Consider the following 22,350-nt stretch of genomic DNA (forward strand, 5'->3'; position numbering starts at 1 on the left):
CATTAGGGGTGGTCACTCTAGTGAGCCTTGAAGACCCCACTCACCTCCATAATATAAACCTTTCTAAACTGGTTTTAAAACTTTGAAAGTTCCAGATCCCATCTGACCTTGGAATAAGGGTTGATCCTACTTAATACTTGGATGGGAGACCATCGGTGAATACCAGGTGCTGTAGGCTATATTTTAGAGGAAGGAACTGGGAAAACTAATTCTGAGTATTCTGAGTATTCCTCGACTAAGAAAAAAAATCATGGAATTCATGGGCTCAACATAAGTTGTGACAAGTGGCTTGAAGGCATATATAAACACAGTGCTACCAAGAATCTGCTGTATCTTTGTTATATATATTAGTATACATTGCTTAATTAAATTGTAGCACTGAAAGTTTGCTTATAAATATGATGCAGGTTGAATATTTTTATTATTATTATTATTATTATTATTATTATTATCTTTATTTGTACTCTGCTAGCATCTCCCGAAGGACTCGATGCGGCTTACAAAGGCCAAAGCCAACAATAAAACAGCAATATAACAATTACATATAAATCAAAGCAAATCAAAAAACATAAAGCAATAACCGTAAACAATAAAACAACACACACTCAAAATGTTTGGGAGCAGAACTATTTCATATGTTGGATTTTTTTGGATTCTGTAATAATTGAATATAAATAATAAGGCATTTCTGGAGATGGGACTCAAGTCTAAACATAACATTCTTACACTCACAGATGCATATAAACATAAATAAATGTGTATAAAAAGACAAAATCATTTTATACACAATGTTTTTACTGATTTTGTGCATAAAACAATGTTCGTGTACATTGAACCATCAAAAAGCAACGCTCAATTGTCCATTTCGACAATTTTGGATTTTGGAGTATTTTGGATTTAAGAATTCCAGATAAGGGATGATCAACCTGTACAACCATACCTCAGGTAACAAAGCCTGACAGTAAAGCTGGTTTTTTCCCTATATCCTTAATATAGTTGGAATTTTTTTTAGCACCACTACCAGTGGAAATAAATAAATGGCTTCTATTTGTGCCAATATTTCACATAGATGTATTGATGATGGCTATCTGCCACTATCACCCAACCTTGCCTTTGTTAGGTAGAATGACTGTACCAAGTCATTTTATAAGCAATTTTTGGCCTAGAGCCAGTTAGCAAAGAGTTAATTTAACCACTTAGGAAACAGAGTTGCATATGACCAGGAGAGAGACCTAGTGTCAATAAGACACTCTGGAAGTTAGAAAAGTGTGAAAAGATTTATAAATTTGGAACTGAAGGATTTTGAAAAGGACAGCATCTGAAGCTGTGAGAACAAACACAAGGAGGGCTAACAAGAATAGTTGATGTTTCCTTTGGGTTTATGGTTCAGGCCCAGTGCAGTTTAGGAATTCTCCTGTCTGTAGTGTTGGGTGCTCACCCAGGATTGTAGATTCATTGTATGTGAGCAGTGCAAATTATCTAGGTAAAGGCACTAGGGATTTTGGTTAGTCACTGGCTAGATCCCCCCCCCCCTCAAAATATTCTCATGCCTGTTGCTATAACTGCAGTTTTTCAACTTGTGCTTGAAGTGTTCTCCAAGAATATGATGCCTTACTAGCCTGATACTTCCTTTCAGTAGCAGTGCCTTGCCCACTCAGACATGCAGGCTAGACTTTACTCAGGTGACTGGAAAGAAATCTTAAATCTCTGTTGTTTGCTCGATGCAGCAGATAGAAAGAAGTAAGAACAAATTTCAGCCATGTATCCCCTTCCATCTGTTGGCAAGGACCTGCTCAAAAAGGGAGATGTGGTAGTAGTGGTAGCCTAGTCATGGCTCAGGTGAGCTTTTCAGTAAGACCTGTAGGTTCATATCAGCCGGATCTTCCATTCTTTGTTTAGAAGATCAGTTGAGGATCAGCATGAGGCAGACCCTTTGAAAACAAAATCTTCACCCAGGCATCTCCTTTTCACTAAGGGAACCCTATTGAAAGGCACAATGCACTTTTTCTTGCCGCATACCCAGAGATTAATTATACAGTATTGCAGGCATGGGTGCTTAAATGTCCTCACAGTATGGAAGTCTCTTCCTTTCTCCCTTAATAATTGTTTTGTAAGTAGATTACAAATGCTAAAACTTTTAAAAATGCAGAGAAGAAAAAGTCACAGATAATATAGATATTTACGCATATCCTTAACATAATTTATATACTAACCTAAAAGATTATTATTAAACTCAGTAGCTACTGCTGTTGCTGTGTGTCTTAAGTAATTGCAGTGCTATGATGCAGCATGTTATGCTTATTGTCTCTTAACTCAAGATTTTGCCATGAATATCCTAAGGGGGGTGCTGACTTACCATCATGTAATGGGTTAATGAAGAGTGAGCATAGGCATTCTGCTCAGAAAAACGTAAAGGCACTGCCTGCATCTGTACGGCTTTACGTAGGCACCTGTGGGTTTCAGTGTGTTTAATGCACAGACTGCAGTATGAAGCTAGCACTGACATTTGCTGACTCCAGTATCCTCCCTTCCTTGCTGCTCTGCCAGCTTCTGCGCCATCTGAAAGACAGGCAAAATGGTGCAGCGTGTTTGAGGCTTCCTTAGGAAACAATAACCTTCAGTATGATGCAGAGGTACGTTTGCATAGTGTTTAGCTGCATGGAGAGAGGGAAAGCACGATGTATTGCTATGGCAAAATCATTCTGGTTGTGCTGCCTTTATTGCATTCTGAATTTAGTGACAAGTATTTTAATACTGCAAATAAAAAGAATTTGCAAAATACTGTTAGTGGAGCTAAAACTGACAATATTGGTACATATACGAATGTGTGTTATATTTATGTAGCATTTTTAAACTGCTGAAAGCACTTTCATTCTTTCATATTTGGTAGATATTACAATAATCTAATTTTAGCCATAATTTGGGTTTTTTTGTGAGAAAGGCAGAGAGAAGACATAATATTGTTTTATTTTATAATAGCATATATTTGTAGAGGATTCTTGATTGAGATTTGGCACAAGAGGAAAAATTATTGGCAAATGAATTCTATAGCAGCTGATCTTCTATTGATGAACGCAGTGCCTTGTTAGGTTTGAATTGCAAATGGTCAGCATTTAAAAATAGAATATTTGCCTGACACTTGTTCAGATTGATCATGTTTGACATAAGGGAGGGTGAATATATAGATACTGTGATAAGCCCAAAGAAATAATCATATCAGCATTTTTCTGGTTTTTATTTTAAATTTTATTTATTGACAACAATTCATTTAGTGTTGCTTTAGTACTAGTACATTCAACAATATGTTGTAAAGCAAATGTTAAGATGCAACACCAAAGCCTTTTATTAAAAAGGGATAGGAAATTATTTTGCACTAATATGACATTATTTCTAGTCAGTCTTAAGCTCAATTTTGTTTGATTTTGAACTACTTATTTTAACATGACCTCACAAGCTTTGATCATTGGAGGCTGGTGATTATGAAACATAAGAAAGGGATCAGATCAACTGGCCATAGATAATCTTTTTAAGCCTCCTGTAGTATTGTAAGTTTATGATCCAACTTTGCACACACAAAATGGAGTAAGAAATATTTTCAGCAATGCTGCATTGTTAGTGGAGGAAAGAGAATTATCGCAGGCTGCTATACTTTTAATATAGGGGTTAGAAATGCATTTCTCCTCAAGGGGAAAAACCATTTCCCCTCAAGGGGGGAAAAACCCATATTCATGATATACCTTCTTGACTTTTGATTATTGGACACTTTAGAATGATGATTCTGTGTTGTGAGCCAACATTATGATCCCATTGGCAAGATAAATTGCAATCTTGCAGAAGGTGGAAATTTAAATTTTAAAGGGGGAGATTTTAATTGTTATTAATGACCAGCTATGGGATTGTTGCTGTCTTGAAACAATTACTTAATGCTATTCTCTTTGTTCTGATTCCAACTCTTTATGCAAAGATTCTACCATTAGCAAATTTAACCACTGCAGGGTTATTGCTTTTACACCTAGAGAGAGTTTAATACAATTAAATATATCAACAATTACAGACAAATTGTCTGAATTTCACCTATATTGAATATGTGCTGTGTTTCATCTTCCATGGAGAATTTACAGAGGCTTCTCTCTTCCGTTATATTAAAGTCACATGTGGGTGATTCTGCTGACAGAACTGTAATTAATGTATCAAAATTATAATAGGCTTTAGAGTAATGTTACTGCTTTTAGGCAACAAATAATGCACCCAAGATCCTTATTTTTGTACTAATTGACTTAAGACTTCATCATGCATTATCTTCTGGACATCTTCATGAATCTTAGATGTTACATAATGTTGATGGAGTGTTGCAGATGAAACAGAGTAATATGATTGGTTCTGTAATAGATACAGTAACAGTGGTAGCATTTTACCTGTCTCTTCAAAATCAAATTCATGTGTTGGCAAAAATAAGTAGTTATGTCAAATCTTTATAAAGTAAAAAATAAAGGAGAATTGCAGTGACAACCATCATGGGCTCTTTTACATCTAGACTGAATCCAGAGGTAGTATGTTCTTTGTTCTGGAATGTTTTCATCTTTTGTACTATTTGTGATCAATTTCCCATTAGACAGATGAATGCATTGTGTTTTACACAAATACAAATTTTATTAGGTTATTTTGATTTTTAAATATTGGATGTAAACTTTATATTTGGGGCAGATTTGCAGGTGATAAATAGAGATTATTGGCTTCAAAATCTTTTGGATTTGTCTTCTAAAATGCATGAATTCAAATATCTGAACACCTGGTAATTGACATTCCCACAGCAAGCTGTTGCAGTCCAAGCAGATATAGCAGACCTTCCTTTGACTGGTTATGAGGTTTGAATAATATACTGGCCATGACATATTTATTACCTACTGCATTACCTGATACAGCAAAATACACCTATTACTTTACTAAACATGTGACCTATCCATTTAAAATATTTAAAAGGTTAGCTGTATTCTAAAGTTGTGCTTTAAAGCTTTGTACATTCTGTTTTGAGACTACAGAATTTGGAACAAGTCTTTGGTTACATCCCACTGGCTGCAGTATGTTCATGGAGCTGCAAATAACAAATACATAGATGCTGTGATGTAGCTGTGGTAAAAGCAAAATAAGTTCTTAAAAGTAAATCATTTCTATATTGTTTTAGCATTATCTCTCAAAATTATGTGATGTGCTGGTAAAAGAGGTAGAATAGAAACATCTGTTTGTTAGTCTTTTATACTCAAAACAAAATGGCTGGTAACTCCTATTACTGCAAACTGCAGATGAAAAACTGACTGCAATTAAAACATCGTTTCAGGGAAAGAGAAAAAAACAAAATATAATTTTGACTTCACATTTGGTGCCAATTGTGTGCAAGAAAAAACATTCAAACAGTAATTTCTTTATTAGAGAAAATGTGTAAACAAATAATCTGAGTTATAATTTTAAAATAAGCTTCTGAATACAAAATGCGTATTGTTTGGCTAAGGTAAAAGTATTGTTTATTTTGGATGTTTCCATTTGAAATAAAATGCCATTTAATTGATATATTGGTACTAGCTCTTATTATAGATGGTTTAATCAAAGGTTCAAGCTTATAACTTCTTGTGGTTTCAAGAATATGTTGGAAAGAAAAAAAAACATTTTCATGTATATTTACATAATTTTATGAGTGTCGTTTTTAGGGGTTTCAAACTAGCAAAAGCGTGTTCTAGTAAATAATTCCCAGGCATCTAGAATACAACTATCTGTCCTTTGAGATGTTTTTTCTGGAAGAGCAATCGCAGACACAACTATTTTAAGAATTTCTAGTTGATTATTCATTGGTTATAGATCCTCTCAGGGTAGAATTCAATTCTCTGAGCAAATGTAGTTTGTATGTAGAAATATAGGCATGATACCACACCCAACAGCCTCATAACATATATGACCATGCCTAGCAGTCCATGTCTTAATTCAGTACAGTTGTTTCTAGGTAGAACAGTATGTTCATAATCTTTTTCTGCTTCTGGAACTCTGTTTTAAGAGTTGACTGAAGTTATTATTTTCCTCTAATATTTATTTGCTTGTGGTCATATGGAGTGCATAGATGATAATGATGATGATGATGATGATGATGACGACAATGATGACAACGACTTATATTTATTTATATCCTGCTTTATCTTTCCAAAGGAGACTCAAAGCAGCTTGACATAAAAGCACCAGGCTCCAATTTAAAATATACAAATATGCAAACATTTACACAGAATTGAACACAAACAACACTCAAAATTCAGTTAAAATCCATCAAAACATATTCAAAGTTAAAAAGGATAGCATCCCCTGACTAGATCTTAAACACCTTCATAATTAAACGTCTGTCTAAATACAGAGGTTTTCGCCAGTTGCCAGAAGGACAGCAAGAAGGGGGCCTTTCTGGCTTCCCTGGGCAGGGAGTTCCAGAGTTGAGGGGCAACAACCGAGAAGGCCGCCTCTCTCATTCCCACCAACCAGGCTTGAGATGGAGGTGGGACTGAGAGAAGGGCCTCTTCTGAAGATCTCAGGGCCTGGGCAGGTTTGTACAAGGGGATGCGGTCAGCCAAATAGCCTGGACCTGAACCGTCTAGAGCTTTAAAGGTCATAAAAAACACTTTGTGCCTGGTAACAGACTGGCAGCCAGTGGAGCTGCTACAACCGGGGGATGGAGGGTCATCCTCTCCCTGTAGCCAGTCCCAGTGAGCAACCTGGCTGCAGCTCTTTGGACCAGCTGAAGTTTTTGAGCACTCTTCAGAGGCAACCCCATGTAGATTGCATTACAGTAATCCAGATAGGATGTAACTAAGGCATGTACCACCATGGCCAAATCTGACTTCTCAAGGAATGGATGCCATTGGTGCACAAGTTTTAGTTGTGCAAAGGCCTTTCTGGCCATCGCAGATACCTAGGCCTCCAGGTTCAGTGCTGAGTCCAGGAGGACCACCAAACTACAGACCTGTGTCTTCAGAGGAGCTGTGACTCCATCTTGCACAGGGTGGATCCCTATTCCTTGATCTGCCTTCCAGCTGACCAGGAGTGCCTGTCTTGTCTGGATTAAGTTGCAGTTTGTTTCAGTTTGTTTGCCCTCATCCAGTCCATTCAGCCAGATTATCTGCTGTAATTTACAAAGCAGAATGGAGCTTCACCAACACATGCGTATAAGGGTGTCGCTCAATGGTTGTTGATATATTTGCTCGCAGAAAGCAACAGAGCTAATATGATTGCAGGTGGTAGCAGGCATGTGAAAGACCACAGTATGCTAGCTTTGTTTACTAGCTCCTGGGAGCATGTTACTGCAAATGCCCCCCTCCTTGCTAAAGGTCCCCATTTTTGCCAATTACCGTTTCTAATCTTAGCTGAATATAAGGCTGTAAATATTACAATAATAAAGAAATGAAATAAAAAGATTACAAATTGAGGAGTGATGATGTGAAGGTCTAGATACATTCTCTTAAACCTTCACTAGAAGTTTCTAGGATGCCAAGTTATTTCATCTGGAGCAAGCACGGAGAGGTTTCTGCCCTCCCTGAGCTTGCCTTAGGACACCCTCTCATTGGCTTCTTTTAGCTTAACTGTTTCATGGTCCTGTGTGAAATGGGAATGCATTCTCTGATGCTCTCTGCCATTTTAGAGGACTATAACACAGGTCTCTTAAACCACAGTCTTCTACTGTTTCAATCTCAGTTGACCATTCTGTGTAAAATGAGATTCACCCAAAAATGCAGTATGTATTGGCAGTGGGGAAAAAGAAATTATTGGGTTATGCATGATTAAGAGATCCATTGTGTGAATATGAATGAAGTGGAGCTTTATGAATGAGTTATATTAACATACATGTGTTGATGAGAGAGGGAAATGAGGGCTGATTCTCATTAGTGACACAAAGAAGAAGCAGTGTCAATGTAATTTCCTTCCATGTACTTGTATACCTGTTTACCTCTCCGAACGTATTCTCCCCTATGAACCATCAAGATTATTAAGATCGTCTGGAGAGGCCCTGCTCTCGGTCCCACCGGCCTTGCAAGCGCGTCTGGTGGGGACGAGGGACAGGGCCTTCTCGGTGGTGGCCCCTCAACTCTGGAACTCTCTCCCACTGGAGCTCAGAACCGCCCTGTCTATCCTGACATTTAGGAAACAGGTGAAGACTTGTTTATGGAGGCAGGCATTCGACGAGTGAGCCAACACCCTGAGATATGGATGGAGGATGATGAGCAATGATTTTAGTGTGACGACTGACCATTATAGTTATTGATTGTAATTGCTGTTTTAATGTTTTACTGTAATATGTATTATGATGTTTTATTGATTGTATGTGATATTAATAGGGAGCCCCCGGTGGCACAGTGGGTTAAAGCACTGAGCTGCTGAGCTTGTTGATCAAAAGGTCGCAGGTTCGATTCCGGGGAGCGGTGTGAGCTTCCACTGTCAGCCCTAGCTTCTGCCAACCTAGCAGTTCGAAAACATGCAAATGTGAGTAGATCAATAGGTACCGCTCCAGCGGGAAGGTAACGGCGCTCCATGCAGTCATGCTGGCCACATGACCTTGGAGGTGTCTATGGACAACGCCGGCTCTTCGGCTTAGAAATGGAGATGAGCACCACACCCCAGAGTCAGACATGACTGGACTTAATGTCAGGGGACTACCTTTACCTTTACCTTTTATGTGATATTATGGTTGGAGTCCCTTAAGAGAGGTGAGAAGGCCGGTATAAAAAACGTTTAAATAAATAAATAAATAAATAAATTGTATATCTTGCCATTTCTAATATGTTGCATTACTGTAAATTAAATGAGGAAATTAACAGACAGGAAAAGAGTACTAGGTGGAGAGTACCTGCACAATCTCCTTGGTTTTACCTGTTGATCATAGAGATCATTGGGAGATTTAAAATGTAGGAAATTTTATCTAAGGATGGATCTACACTGCCATATAACCCAGTTTCAGAATGCATCTTAACTTCATGGAACTGGATAATATAGCAGTGTAGACTCATATAATCCAGTTCAATGCATTTAATTAGCATTTTGAAACTGGATTATTTGGCAATGCAGATCTAGCCTTCATTATAAGCAATCATAACTCCCATGCCTGCCATGAAGCAGATTGTGTCATCTGTCTCACCTAACACATACAGGTAAAAACAACTATAGGCAAGCGGACAGAATTCTGTAGACATCATTTTACTTGCCCTGTCCTTTCTATGCTAGACTGCTGACCTCAATTGACCTCAGGTTTGGTGGTGTGGTGGTGCATGCTGTTTTGTCACAATTGTGGAAGTAAGATTCAAGATAAATTTAATTGGCTTCTGAGGATGAAATGCTGTACAAACTTGTCTTTCACCTTAGGCAGCAAAATATCTAAGGTCAGTCCTGGTGGTATTTGACGCAGATACCTTAAACTACAATGTCCATGTTTTGAGACAAGTAATTTTGCTTTAACTGTTTTTTAAAAACAAATTCAGGTTTCTTAAATCCTAGAAAAAAACAACTATGCCTGTCATATAAATATCTGTCACAGTATTTCTGACTTCCTACAGTGGACTTCTGAGTCAATAACATTTCCTTTGTTGTCATGATAACATACTTATCTATCGGCCTAGTTACACGAGAAAGCAATTATTTGAGTGAGTTTAATAATGCCAAATTGTGTCCTGGATCTAGTCCTAAGGATTGAAACATTTATTGATCCAAAAAAAGCTTTTATTTTGCATTTTGTTTACAATTTGTTTAATAGGATGAATAATTCAAAATGATCATGTCATGTGTTTAGGCAATTAGTGAATTTTGTAATAAAATAATATTTCAAACCAGTAAGAACATTTTGTCGAAAAGATAATAATTTAAATACAATTTTGGACATTTGAAGTCCATATTCAGAGGTTTTGAATATTTATGTTATGTAAGTAAAATTGATTTTAATTATGGTTTATGCTACACAAAGGAAAACTAAAGTATGCATCTTTAAAATAATAGCAAGTTCAACTTAACATTAGAAATTCTGCTGGTCCTTATATCTGCCTATAATGGGAAGATAATGTAAGCAATCAATATGATTGTCCATGGACATGTTGCCTTAAATTATAGAATTTATTCGGCTCTGAGCAGTGAACCAGCTGGATAGACAGCTGCAGTTCAAGTGGCAGAAGGTTTGTAGTCAGTTGGTGGATCCACATAGTGTATACTTTGCATCCTCTCAAATATTGCAGCTACAGATTTTTTTCTTTGTATGTATAAACCCATGTTAATTTTCATTTACTATTGATATTTATGTTCAGTAAACTTTCCTGTGTTTCCAACAATGAATTGCTAGTGGCTGATATCTCTTATTGAAGTAATCCCCTTTTCTACGAGGGAGTGGCTAGCTAGTAATATAGCTATTGCGATGGTGCTGACACACGGTATCCTACTCCTTCTCTGCTATCCATTAGTGATGTCACAGTGTCTTGCTAATATGCAGCAAAAGCACTGCAGGAGAGGGCATAGTTTATAGAGGATATGTGTGTCTGTTTCTCTGTGTGATTTTTTCTGAGAAAGAAATTACAACACTGCTTTTTTTTTTTTTTTTTTTTTTACAACTATTGATGCAGAAATGGGAATTGGTTGGCTCTCAGAGTTTGTGAGATAGTATGTGCCTTCAAGTGCAGGCCCCATAACCCCGATCATTCCCCATCCTGCTTTAGGTGAATATATAAGCACAGCAGAAACCACGAAGGTTGGGGTGATGGGATTAGATTATTTAATGAGATGCTTGGAAAACAGAGGAAGAGGAATAACCTGCACAGCTCATTGGTCAAAAGACATTTATCAATACATTCATTTGCTTTGAGATCAAACCCATGAGCAAAAATACAGTATTTTGGGAAGAGTTTCATTTTATTTATTATTTTATTTTATTTACTTTTGGTTCACATATAGCAGCCATTTTCCTCAATTGTATTAAATGTCTAGTTTCACATGTATGTGTCAAAGAGAGATACCACAGGAAATGTCTTATTTGGAAAATGGAAATAGTTCCAGGACTTTCCAAGAGTTCTTCCAGTGGTAAAACACATTACTGCTATAGTGTATGTTTTATCAGTAGTAAATGACAGAAAACATTATGGCAGTTGTGTTGATTGTGTCCTGCATCCTCTCACAGCCAGCGGTAAAACTGGGTCCCCAAACAAATTCTACCCAGACTTATCCTTTGGTACACAATCAAAATCAGTTTCCATTGCTTCAGCTCCAGACTGGGTGCACATCCCCAAGTTGAGGTCCCTAGAAGATGGATTCCCAAGGGTTATATAGTTTGGAAACAAAGAAAAAGTACACAACCATGAGCCATCTGTGCCCCTACATTGCTATGAGAATTATGTAATTTACTCTGCCAGGTGCTTTTGTGCCTTTGTGTTTTACCCAGCCTCGAACTGCAAAACAAAGGAAAAAAGTGGGTTGTAGGTTTTTCAGGCTTTATGGCCATGTTCTAGAAGCATCCTCTCCTGACGTTTTGCCCGCATCTATGCCTGCCATAACCTCTGAGGATGCCTGCTATAGATGCAGGCAAAACATCAGAACATGGCCATACAACCCGAAAAACCTACAACAACCCAGTGATTTTGATAATACAAAGGAAAAAAGAATCCAAAAAAGGTCAATACTAGAAGGAAACTCATTTACATCACTGGGCAGCTATTAAAATGTTACCATTGGACTTAACAAGAACTACAAAAGCTTTCTATCTTATAGCAAAGACCCTGCTCATTACAGGAAGGCAATGTTCATCTTGCTATTAGCACAAATATTAGTTTCTTGGATAGTAATATTCATATACTGAATTAACTAAGATAAGGATAACTGGATTAAACATGTAAATTATTTGTACACTCTTTCATTACTGCTTTCTAAGTACACATTGCAGTTATCCAAAATGTTTTGAGTGGGTTCCAAGGCCACAAATGATCAATTTTGAAAAATGATTCTATCAGGGAAGAGGAAATTATATTGCTGTGTTTGCTTACTGTTCTCTGAACCTCACCCCCTGAAGAGCAATCCACACCCTTTTGTTGGCTGGTGTTTTCATAATAATCAACCACCCCTTTCTCAGACTGTCTCTTTGAAAGTTCATCATAGTAGAATGAGCCTTTGAGAGTTTCAGTAGACTTCAAACCTCTCCATGGACATTGGTGCTCATCCAGGAGAAAAGTCTAAAATGGATGTGTGCTTCTATGTTTCCAGTTGGCGTTTCTTTACTTCTGATATTGTTCCTGAATATGCTTGTGTGACATTTCCTCAGTTATGAGTTATGACAATTCATGCTCTGCTATTCTCCTGAAGTTACAATTTGGTACCTGAACAAATCAAAGTATCTGAATACTGTATCTATATTGGCCAACTGGACCAATCTCATGCAGTTAGAACATAATTATAGTTGCTTTCAGTAAGATGAACTAAAAACAGAGGATGGTGGGACGGACAGATAGGAGGGATGAGCTTTCAGATACAGGAAAGTCACAGCCACAGCGTGGAAACTATATAATACTGTGAGACACATGAAATCCAGGAATTACGTAATTCAGACATTTTACATTGTAGGCTTTATCACAAACAGAGAAAGGTCTTGTTGGTATTCATCCCATTTACTCTCTTAATTGTGCTGCAACTCTAGCCTTTTTATATACCTGGTTGAGGAAATGGTGGCAGCAGCTCTGGTGCTTCCCTCAAAGGTGAATAAAGAATAGAGAGGAGGCATTTAGGTTTCCCTGGAACGTATTGAGCTCTTGGCTTTCATCATTCTAACAAAGAAGGGCATGGTTACTTTTATAAAAAATTACAGTTAATATTATTTCCTAACTTTAATAAAAATGCAGCCAAGTAGAGTAGTGAAAGGCCTTTTTTAAATGGATGGGTGGGAAAATGGCAGCAGCTCCCTGAAGTGATGGTGATACTGGGTTGTTGTAGGTTTTTCTGGGTTATATGGCCAAATTCTAGAGGCATTGTCTCCTGACGTTTCGCCTGCATCTATGGCAAGCATCCTCAGAGGTAGTGAGGTCTGGTGGAAGTAGGAAAATGGGTTTATATATCTGTGGAATGACCAGGGTGAGACAAAAGACTCTTGTCTGCTGGAGCTAGGAGTGAATGTTTCAACTGACCACCTTAATTAGCATTTGATGGCTTGGCAGTGCCTGGGGGAATCTTTTGTTGAGAGGTGATTAGAAGTGCCTGATTGTTTACTCTCTGTTGTTTTGCTGTTGTAATTTTGGAGTTTTTTTTAATATTGGTAGCCAGATTTTGTTCATTTTCATGGTTTCCTCCTTTCTGTTGAAATTGTCCACATGCTTGTGGATTTCAAACCCATTTTCCTACTTCCAACAGACCTCACTACCTCTGAGGATGCTTGCCATAGATGCAGGCGAAATGTCAGGAGAAAATGCCTCTAGAACATGGCCGTATAACCTGGAAAAACCTACAACAACCCAGTGATTCCGGCCATGAAAGCCTTCGACAATGGTGACACTTTCCCCTTTCTGCAAAATGGTCCTTGACTTATACATGGATCATACTGAAATACATAATTTTGGTCCCCAAACCTACCCTCAATTTATAGATGAGGTTGACTTATATATGAGTATATATGTTATTTTACTTCCTAAATCTTTTTATTTCACCTCCAAAACCTTTGCAACACAGCTTCACTATCCCCTTTAAAGCTGTTGCCATTTATCTTTGAAGGAAGCATGTAGTCTTGGCTTTATTTTTGACTGTTTGTCTTTTGTTTCTCACATCGAGACTGTAACAGAATCATAATGCTTTTTTTAAAAAAAATGCCAAAAAGACTTTTTCTTTCAGCTTTCTTTACAGAAAGAAAAATCTTAGATCATGCCCTGGTCATTTTCTGCCTTATTGTAATTATCTGTAGACTGGTCTTCCATTAATCTCACTTTAGTCCTTTGGTTTTCATTCAACAGTCTGCTGCTGAGATTGTCTGTTTGGCTCATTGTTTTGATTGTATTACTCCACTTTTGTTATCTCTTATTTCTAGGATTCTGTACAAGCTTCTTGTTTTGATGTTCAAAGTCCTATTCAACCTAGCCCCCCTTTCCTACCCCAGTCTTTCAGCCCTTATTTCTTTTTACCAACTGGCTTAAAATGACAAACTGAGAACTCTATGCTTATCACATAACCAAGAGCTTCCTCTTCCTTGATTCAACTCCATTCTTTTTCACTCACTGCTCCATACTCTTGGAATTTTCTCCTTGAACATTTGCACATTGCTTCCTCTCTCATTTTTTAATCTCAGTTAAAAACTTTTTTTTTACAAAAAAACTATAAGTTTAACGTTTTTATATTGTTTTACATATAGTTATTATATGTGTTTGCCTGTTTGTTTATATTATATGTGTGTACACATATATTTCAGATTTTATGCCTTTGACAATACCCATTGGTTTTGGTTTTGGGGTTCAGAGAAATCCTGAATGAAAGCTTGCTTTCCTTGCATGAAGAAGGAACCTTTTGTTAGGTTTTGTCATGAATTCATCTCTTCACTAATAAAGGAAGGAGTGTCTGCTATGCCAAATCTTCCGTCAAACTGTCAAATAGATACAGTTGATTGGGGGTTATGTACTCCACACAGCCGTTGTCCATTTGAACAAGCATTTATACCAAGAGAATGCTATTGCTTTTCCATTAGGCTATTGGATTAGAAAACCAGTAGTACTGACATGCTCTGGCTCTTTGTAGGATGGCTCTTAACTAGGAGACATTTTACTCTAGTGATACTGTTTTATTAGTTGAGAAGATTTCTTTTTTTAATAACATTTATTTTAGGCCTTCCTACAAATAAATATAATAAATGTTTCCTTCAGGGCTTTTATTAATCTCTTACATGCTTAGATTCAAAACACTTTTATAGTTTTGAGCCTGAAATAACTATAAGGACACAGAAATTGTGTCAGTTTGCTAAGTGTGAAAAGGAGCACAAGTAGCTACTAAGATCAAACATTCCACCTTTCAGAAAGATAGATGCCTGCTAAGGAAGGGCTATGTATACATGACTGTATATAGATTGAGCATCTCTCATCCAGAAATTCGAAATCCTCAAAAAATCTGGAACATTTTGTCCCCAGTGCCTGTTTCTGTCTTTCTCCCCACTCTTTTTTCTCTATCAAAGGAATGGATGAAGGAAGAAATGAGTGTATTGTCGAAGGCTTTCATGGCCGGAATCACTGGGTTGTTGTAGGTTTTTCAGGCTGTATGGTCATGTTCTAGAAGCATTCTCTCCAGACATTTCACCTGCATCTATGGCACGCATCCTCAGAGGTTGTGAGGATGCATGCCATTGATGCAGACCTCACAACCTCTGAGGATGCCTGCCATAGATGCAGGTGAAACTTCAGGAGAGAATGCTAGAACATGGCCATACAGCCCGAAAAACCTACAATAACCCGAAGAAAGGAGTACCTCACTTGTTGCTGGGGCCACCACTATCTGCCTCCTTCTTCCTGTTCCCTTCATGGAATTATTGGTGTCCCCTTGAAGCCACCACACTTGTGGTGGCAAGCGGTCATCCCACTCATTTTATACCCATGTGATGGCACCCCACCAAAGTGATGACAGCAGCAACAGAGGCAGTAAAAATAACCACTTTGCTTCCTTGCGTGCCAGGACTCCTCTTCACCAGTAAAGCATGACACTCCCAATGAGACTTACAGAGGATGTGTGTGTGGACGGGAGAGAGAGAGAGTAGGAATGGTAGACAGCATTTGGACAAGGTGAAAAAGTAGGTGAAAAGGTAGATACATGGCTCCGAGTAGAGTGAAGCCACTATTGTGAGGAATGTGCGGAAGGTGCATGTGGGCATATGTGGTATGAGTTGGTGGCTAAAGTGTCTTGAAGGGACTTTTTAATTATATGCAAATATAGGTATTTCAAAATCCAAAATACTTCTCTTCTCAAGCATTTCGGTTAGGAATAATCAATCTTAGTTGTCTGTTTTGTACTGAAAAGTTAAAAATGCTAAGTAAGACTCTGTCTCTCCTTAAATGGAACTGCAGAGATTGAATAACTATGTAAAACACAGAAACATAGAATTATAGAGTTGGAAGAGACCTCGTGGGCCATCCAGTCCAACCTCTTGCTATGTTCTATTAGTGAGCTGTCGCCTTTCTCCAGAATACAGTAAAGTCTAGAAGAGTATGTTTTCCTCCTATGTGAAGAGATTTTCATATTATATGACTTGGAAAAAAAAGCTTCAGTTCACCATTTTATCTCTAATATAACAATTGATGAAACATCCATGTCCCCATTCGCTTGGCAGTTTGTGCTGGGTATGAAATGGACTTGGGGGAACAGGAAGAATTATATTCTTGCTGTGGGAACTCTTCAAAGACGACATTAGAATCAGTCTTCCTTATAGCTGCTATTGTTCTTTCTTTGAAAAAAAAATACTTCCACAAAGTAAATATTCAAATGGATACATTTTTTATTACATCAAACTAGATTAGGCATGCTGAACAGCACATTTTAGTACATAAATTTGTTGCCAAATAAGTAATAAGTTGAAACAGAAGTGTTCTTGTTATTGCCTTAAGGCACAAATAGATTATGCCTTAGGAGGACCCTAAGGTTATCCTTTCATGACTTGATCATAGAGAGTTTCATGATGTGCTCAGGAGGCCGGAACAGATTATAATAGCATTTCACTGTGAACATTTGAGATAAGAGTGTTTTGATTTAAGAGCTTAGCTGTGAAACGAATTACTCTTAAGTCAAGGTATCTGTATGTACTAGGGTAGCATCATATATTATTTTTGATGTATAGTGTTGATTCATTAAATTCAGAACTGTGATGAGTTCTCCACATGTAGCCTCATCCATGTTGTGCTGTTATATGAACTTGAAAGTTACCTTCATGGTCATGGTGACATCAGCTCATATCTTCTTTGTTATTCTCTGTATAATTGATCTGACATGGACGCTTGCTTTTAACATGCTGGTAACTCATTATCTAAAGCACTTTGTGAATATAGGCTGCTGTACTATAAATGGAATCTTCTCAGTCCAGACAAAATCAAATTGATGTTGGTGGGTGGTTAATCTGCCTAGGTTAATAGTGTTTATGCCTTGTTTTGAACAGGGGTTCAGTTTCTCTGAAAATAAAGCATCTCAACATAAATAAATATATAATATCTCTGAAAGCAAAAAATCATAGCATCTTAAAGAAGTGGACTGTTCTTTTGGGGGCAAGAGGCAATTCTCACCCATATGTGCTCCGTTTGTAGTCTGTACTTTGTGATTCCAGTGAATCAGATGTGACATCTCATCATTTCCAGTTTTCTCTTTGTGTTTGGTCTTTTTCTCTTGTGTGTTTGGTCTTTTGTGAGAGTGGATGCAATATGGGAGACCGGTAAGCTAAACCACTATGGTTAGGCTATCTGTGACTATTTCTGGGTGAAAATCAGCCAGAAATTTTAATTTTGAGGGACGATTTGGAGTGCTTTGGAGGCAATTGGAGCAACAAAAATAGGATTTTGTCTGTTTATGGACCTGAATTTCCCTCTCCCAGTTTTGTCAGTTTAAATATTCCAACAACAGATCTGCCTGAACAGACACAATCTTTCTCAGCTATCAGTGGTGTTGTATGTTTCAGATTGTTATATGCTGAACTGCTATGGCAGGTTTTGGAACTACAGAACTGACAGGTGATTTGAGTCTAAGTACTTTTGGGATATTATAGTGTTGCTTTATCATAAATTGACCCATTCCTAAACACAACTCAGACTAGTTTTAACTTTTAAAACCTCTACATGGTTTGGGGTCAAGGACCTCCTGTCTTAATATGCTTTTCCAGATCCCAAGAACTTCATTTTTAGTGTCTTTTAAAATTGCAAATACTGTCTGTTGGGCATTTTTATGCCATAGTTCTCTCATTTCTCAGCAATCCATTAAATATTTGAGTTAATTTTTTTGTCATGTCAGGAGCGACTTGGGAAAATAATTGAAAATAATTGATTAAATAATGTGAAAATACAAAGATAAAAAATGCATATTTTTGACTGGAGTTACACTGAAAAAATGCACTTATTCCGACTTACATACAAATTCAACTTAAGAACAAATCTACAGAACATATAAGGTTTATAAGTGGGGATTGGCTGTATACGTATAACAAATTGGTTTCTAGAGTAGACTTAAATAAACAACTAGGGGATGGTTGGGACCCAGTATATTCTTTTTGGCAGAATTGGAGCTGATAGAGGGAGCTCATCCACGCTCTCCCAGGATTCGAACCACTCCCATGGAATAATGAATATTACATTTGGTGTGGCGCACAATGAGCGAATAGTCTAGTATTGTTTACCTACAAAATTCGCCTTTCCCATTTATATATAATTCAATAATTAATATACTTAGTACTTCTAATGCACATTCTGTCCTGTCTGCCCCATGCTATCTGCAATATAAATATTGACATTTGTATCTATTGCTGCTAATTTGGTCATTTGATCAATGAGAATGACGTTGAGTTAATTGCATAATGATGTGATGTCCTTATGTATCTGCAAAGATTTACTTGTACATTTGTGTGTACTACCCCTGTATATTATGGTTTGGAGTAACATTTTTCAGTATGAAAGAACATTTTCTAGAATAATCAGCTAGTGTTACATGGTATTTTGTTTTCGTTCAGATTTTTGTGAAAGCTTGAAGAGAAACCTTGAATTGGTTTGTTGTTAGTAAGATGCATGGATTTCATTGAGAGGGACTAAAGGCACAACCAGCAAAGGTTTTGTTGTCTTGTTTCTCTTCCAACCAAAATGAAATCAACTGGCTTGCTGTCTCTTAAGAGGCAGTGATGCTCCTGGAAGAGAAGCTGTATCTACCTAATTTTCTGCTGTACTGATATAATTGTATTGTTTTGGTTCTCATACAGATGGAGGAAGCGAGGAACAAGCAGACCGAAGGCAAGCAAGCATAGACTACTGTCAGAGCCATTCAGGGCAAGGTAAATAACTAGTAATTGTCACGAATAAAATGCCTTATCAAATCTATTAGTGACGTTTTACAACTGTATTTCTATTATGGAGTGATTCACTAGCTTTTAAACAAATCTTAATATTTACAGAGGAATATAAGGCCTTGGAAATTGTAAGATCCCATATGAGAATGTGCTGTTTAACTTCCATCTATCCTCCTCTAATGATGTTTATTAGAGAGTATCACAGGAACAGGGATCTAAATCACTAGATACCATCCGATCTTGGAAACTAAGCAGTGCTAGCCCTAATTAATACTTGGATGGGAGACTGCCAACAAATACCAGATGTTTTACGCTATATTTCAGAGGAATAAACTGGCAAAACACCTTTGAGTATTTCTTGCCTAAGAAAACCTTATGAAATTCATGAGATTGTCATAAGTCGACAGGTGATTTGGTGGCACATATGCGTGCATCCAAGGGATGGTAATAACAAATATAAATAACCTCGCTGAATATTGCTCAAATGAACTAGTTTTATTCCAACTGCCAATCAACATTTATTCTCTATCTGTGACAGATAGATGTAAAATGTTGTTGGGGCATGGAATTTCTATTCTAAAATAGAGCAGCCAAAATAGGGACAGCCAGAAATACCAGTTCAGGGAAATGCTAGAAAAGTTGTGCTACCTTCCACACAAATGTTCACATTTCATAGAATCCTAGAGTTGGGGGGATTATAAGGACCAGCTAGTTCAACCCTCTTTTGAGAAACTCTTTGGAAAGTTATTTTAAGTTCTAGAGTGCAGCGTTGTGCATGCTTGAGCAAAAATAACTGGCTAAAAGTAACTCTTGTTATATTACCAGATCTCTTTCATGCTTGTAAACTTTAATACTCATTTTAAAGTCATCTGCTTATTTTAATGTCCAGTGTTATGCCTGTTTACTTACAGATTTTCTTATTACTGTTTCTGACTTGTCTCTTTATGAAAACAGAGATAGAGATACTCTTCTGAAAGCCTATTGTGTGTCCCTCTGTACACTATCCATTTATCCATTTTCTGCTCTATAGGCAGGCTCCAAAGTAATTTTAAGTATCCTAAATGAAAGCACATAGAAAAATATTGGCTTAATCTACAGTTAACCAATTACTTTACTTAGGTGATCTCTCTTTGTCCGATTATGATTGTCCTCCAGTGTCCTTGTGGTGGGTACGTAGGTGACTGTGGAGCCCTATTCTTGACTTGCATGTTCTCCCGCAGTGAGGGCATCGGTTTTCAGGTGGAAGGCGGTCCCGGTCAGGGTTGGCTTGGCGCATCTTCCTCTTGGCAAGTTTCTCTCTTTCACCTTCATTCGTGCCTCTTCAAATTCTACAGCACTGTTGGTCACAGCTGACCTCCAGCTAGAGCGTTCAAGGGCCAGGGCTTCCCAGTTCTCAATGTCTATGGCACAGTTTTTAAAGGTTGGCTTTGAGCCCACCTTTAAATCTCTTTTCCTGACCTCCAACATTCCGTTTCCCGTTCTTCAGCTCGGAGTAGGGCAAATGCTTTGGGAGATGGTGATCGGGCATTCAGACAATGTGGCCAGCCTAGCGGAATTGATGGCGGAGGACCATTGCTTCGATGCTGGTGGTTTTTGCTTTTTCCAGCACGCTGACATTTGTCCGCCTGTCTTCCCAAGAGATTTGCAGGATTTTTTGGAGGCAACGCTGATGGAATCGTTCTAGGAGTTGCATATGTTGTCTGTAGATAATCCATGTTTCACAGGCATTTGGCAGGCTTGGGAGGACAGTAGCTTTATAAACAAGCACCTTGGTATCCCTACGGATATCCCGATCCTCAAACATTCTGTGCTTCATTTGGAAACATGCTGCAGAGCTCAGGCGGTGTTGTATTTCAGTATAAATGTTGACTTTTATGGAGAGGTGGCTGCCAAGGTAGCAGAAATGGTCAACATTTTCTAATGTTACACCATTAAGCTGTATCTCTGGCATTACAGAGGGATTGGCTGGTGACTGCTGGAAGAGCACTTCGGTTTTCTTGATGTTCAGTGACAGGCTGTACTTCTCGTATGCTTCTGCGAAGGTGTTTAGATTGGCTTGTAGGTCTTCTTCTGAATGCTCACAGAGAAAGTTGTCATCAGCATATTGGAGTTCTATAACAGATGTTGTTGTAACCTTGATTTTGGCTTTTAGTATGCTGAGGTTAAATAGCTTGCCATCTGTCCAATACATGATTTCCACTCTGGTGGGAAGCTTCCCATCAACAAAATGAGGTAACATAGCAATGAAGATGGAAAATAAGGTTGGAGTAATAACACATCCCTGTCTGACACCTGATTTCACCTTAAATGGGTCTCTTTGGGAGCCATTGCTGTCTAAGACTGTTGCCACATCATGTCATCATGGAGGAGCTGCAGGATGTTCACAAATTTCTCAGGGCACCCGATTATTTGGAGGATGGCCCAGAGAGTGCTGCGATTCACTGTGTCGAATGCCTTAGCAAGGTCAATGAATGCCATGTACAGAATTTGATTTTTTCCCCTGCATTCTTTTTGAAGCTGTCGTGCAGTGAAGATCATGTCCACTGTTCCTCTGGAGGGCCAGAAGCTGTTCTGGGATTCTGGGAGGGTGTCTTCTGAGAGAAGTAGAAGGCGGTTTGCAAGTTGCAATAATCCTGCTGGTTTAGAACTTCAGTGCCCTTCTGTCCTATAATGGAAAAAGATAGGGACTAAATGATCAAGGAAGAATGCAGATGGAAAGGAGATAATTTATGATTTATAAGGGAATACAAGATATAGTAAAAATTTGTTTTTCTTTCTTTCTACAACACAGAAGTTGAGGCTTGCATTAAGTTAGTTTTCCATGGATGTGAATCATGGATAAGGCTGCAATCCTATTTTAATTTACTCACAGACTGATTAGACATACATTGGCAATATAATTGAATCTAAAAAGATGTCATTTAAACAAACGTAACCTAAATTCAAAGTTAATGAAAGTATTAAAAATAATCGGAAGACTTGAGAAAAATAATCGGAAGACTTGACCCTCCAGGAAGGATTGGAGCCACTGCAGAACAGTACCTCCAAGGCCCATCCCCGCAAGGTGCCCCTGAAGGATAATGTGGTTCACAGTATCAAAGGCCGATGAGAGGTCAGGCAGAACCAACAGGGACACACTCCCCCAGTCCAGCTCCCAGTGTAGATCATTCACCAAGGAAACCAAGGCTGTCTCAGTTCCATGTCCTGGCCAGACAGCGCCAGATCTAGATAATCCATGTCTTCCAAGAATATCTGGAGTTGCGAGGCCACCACACGTTCCAGGACTTTGCCCGAAAAGGAGAGATTGGAAACTGGCC

The 22,350-nt window shown here is 38.1% G+C and overlaps 1 protein-coding gene across 9 annotated transcripts in view; it reads left to right on the forward strand.

The window, feature by feature from the left end:
- The window catches only part of TANC2 (tetratricopeptide repeat, ankyrin repeat and coiled-coil containing 2), a 225,068-nt gene that overhangs the window by 61,417 nt on the left and 141,301 nt on the right, over positions 1-22,350 (forward strand). For 8 of the 9 annotated variants that reach the window (XM_060781304.2, XM_060781307.2, XM_060781308.2 and 5 more), the window contains one exon: positions 18,947-19,018. In XM_060781304.2, coding sequence (XP_060637287.2) covers positions 18,947-19,018 — 72 coding nt within the window. Of the gene's footprint in view, positions 1-2,414; positions 2,634-18,946; positions 19,019-22,350 lie in introns of those variants that run through there. The other variant, XM_060781309.2, reaches the window with a different exon arrangement.

This window comes from Anolis sagrei, chromosome 6 (assembly GCF_037176765.1).
Source record: "Anolis sagrei isolate rAnoSag1 chromosome 6, rAnoSag1.mat, whole genome shotgun sequence".
In the NCBI taxonomy this organism is placed as follows: domain Eukaryota; kingdom Metazoa; phylum Chordata; class Lepidosauria; order Squamata; family Dactyloidae; genus Anolis; species Anolis sagrei.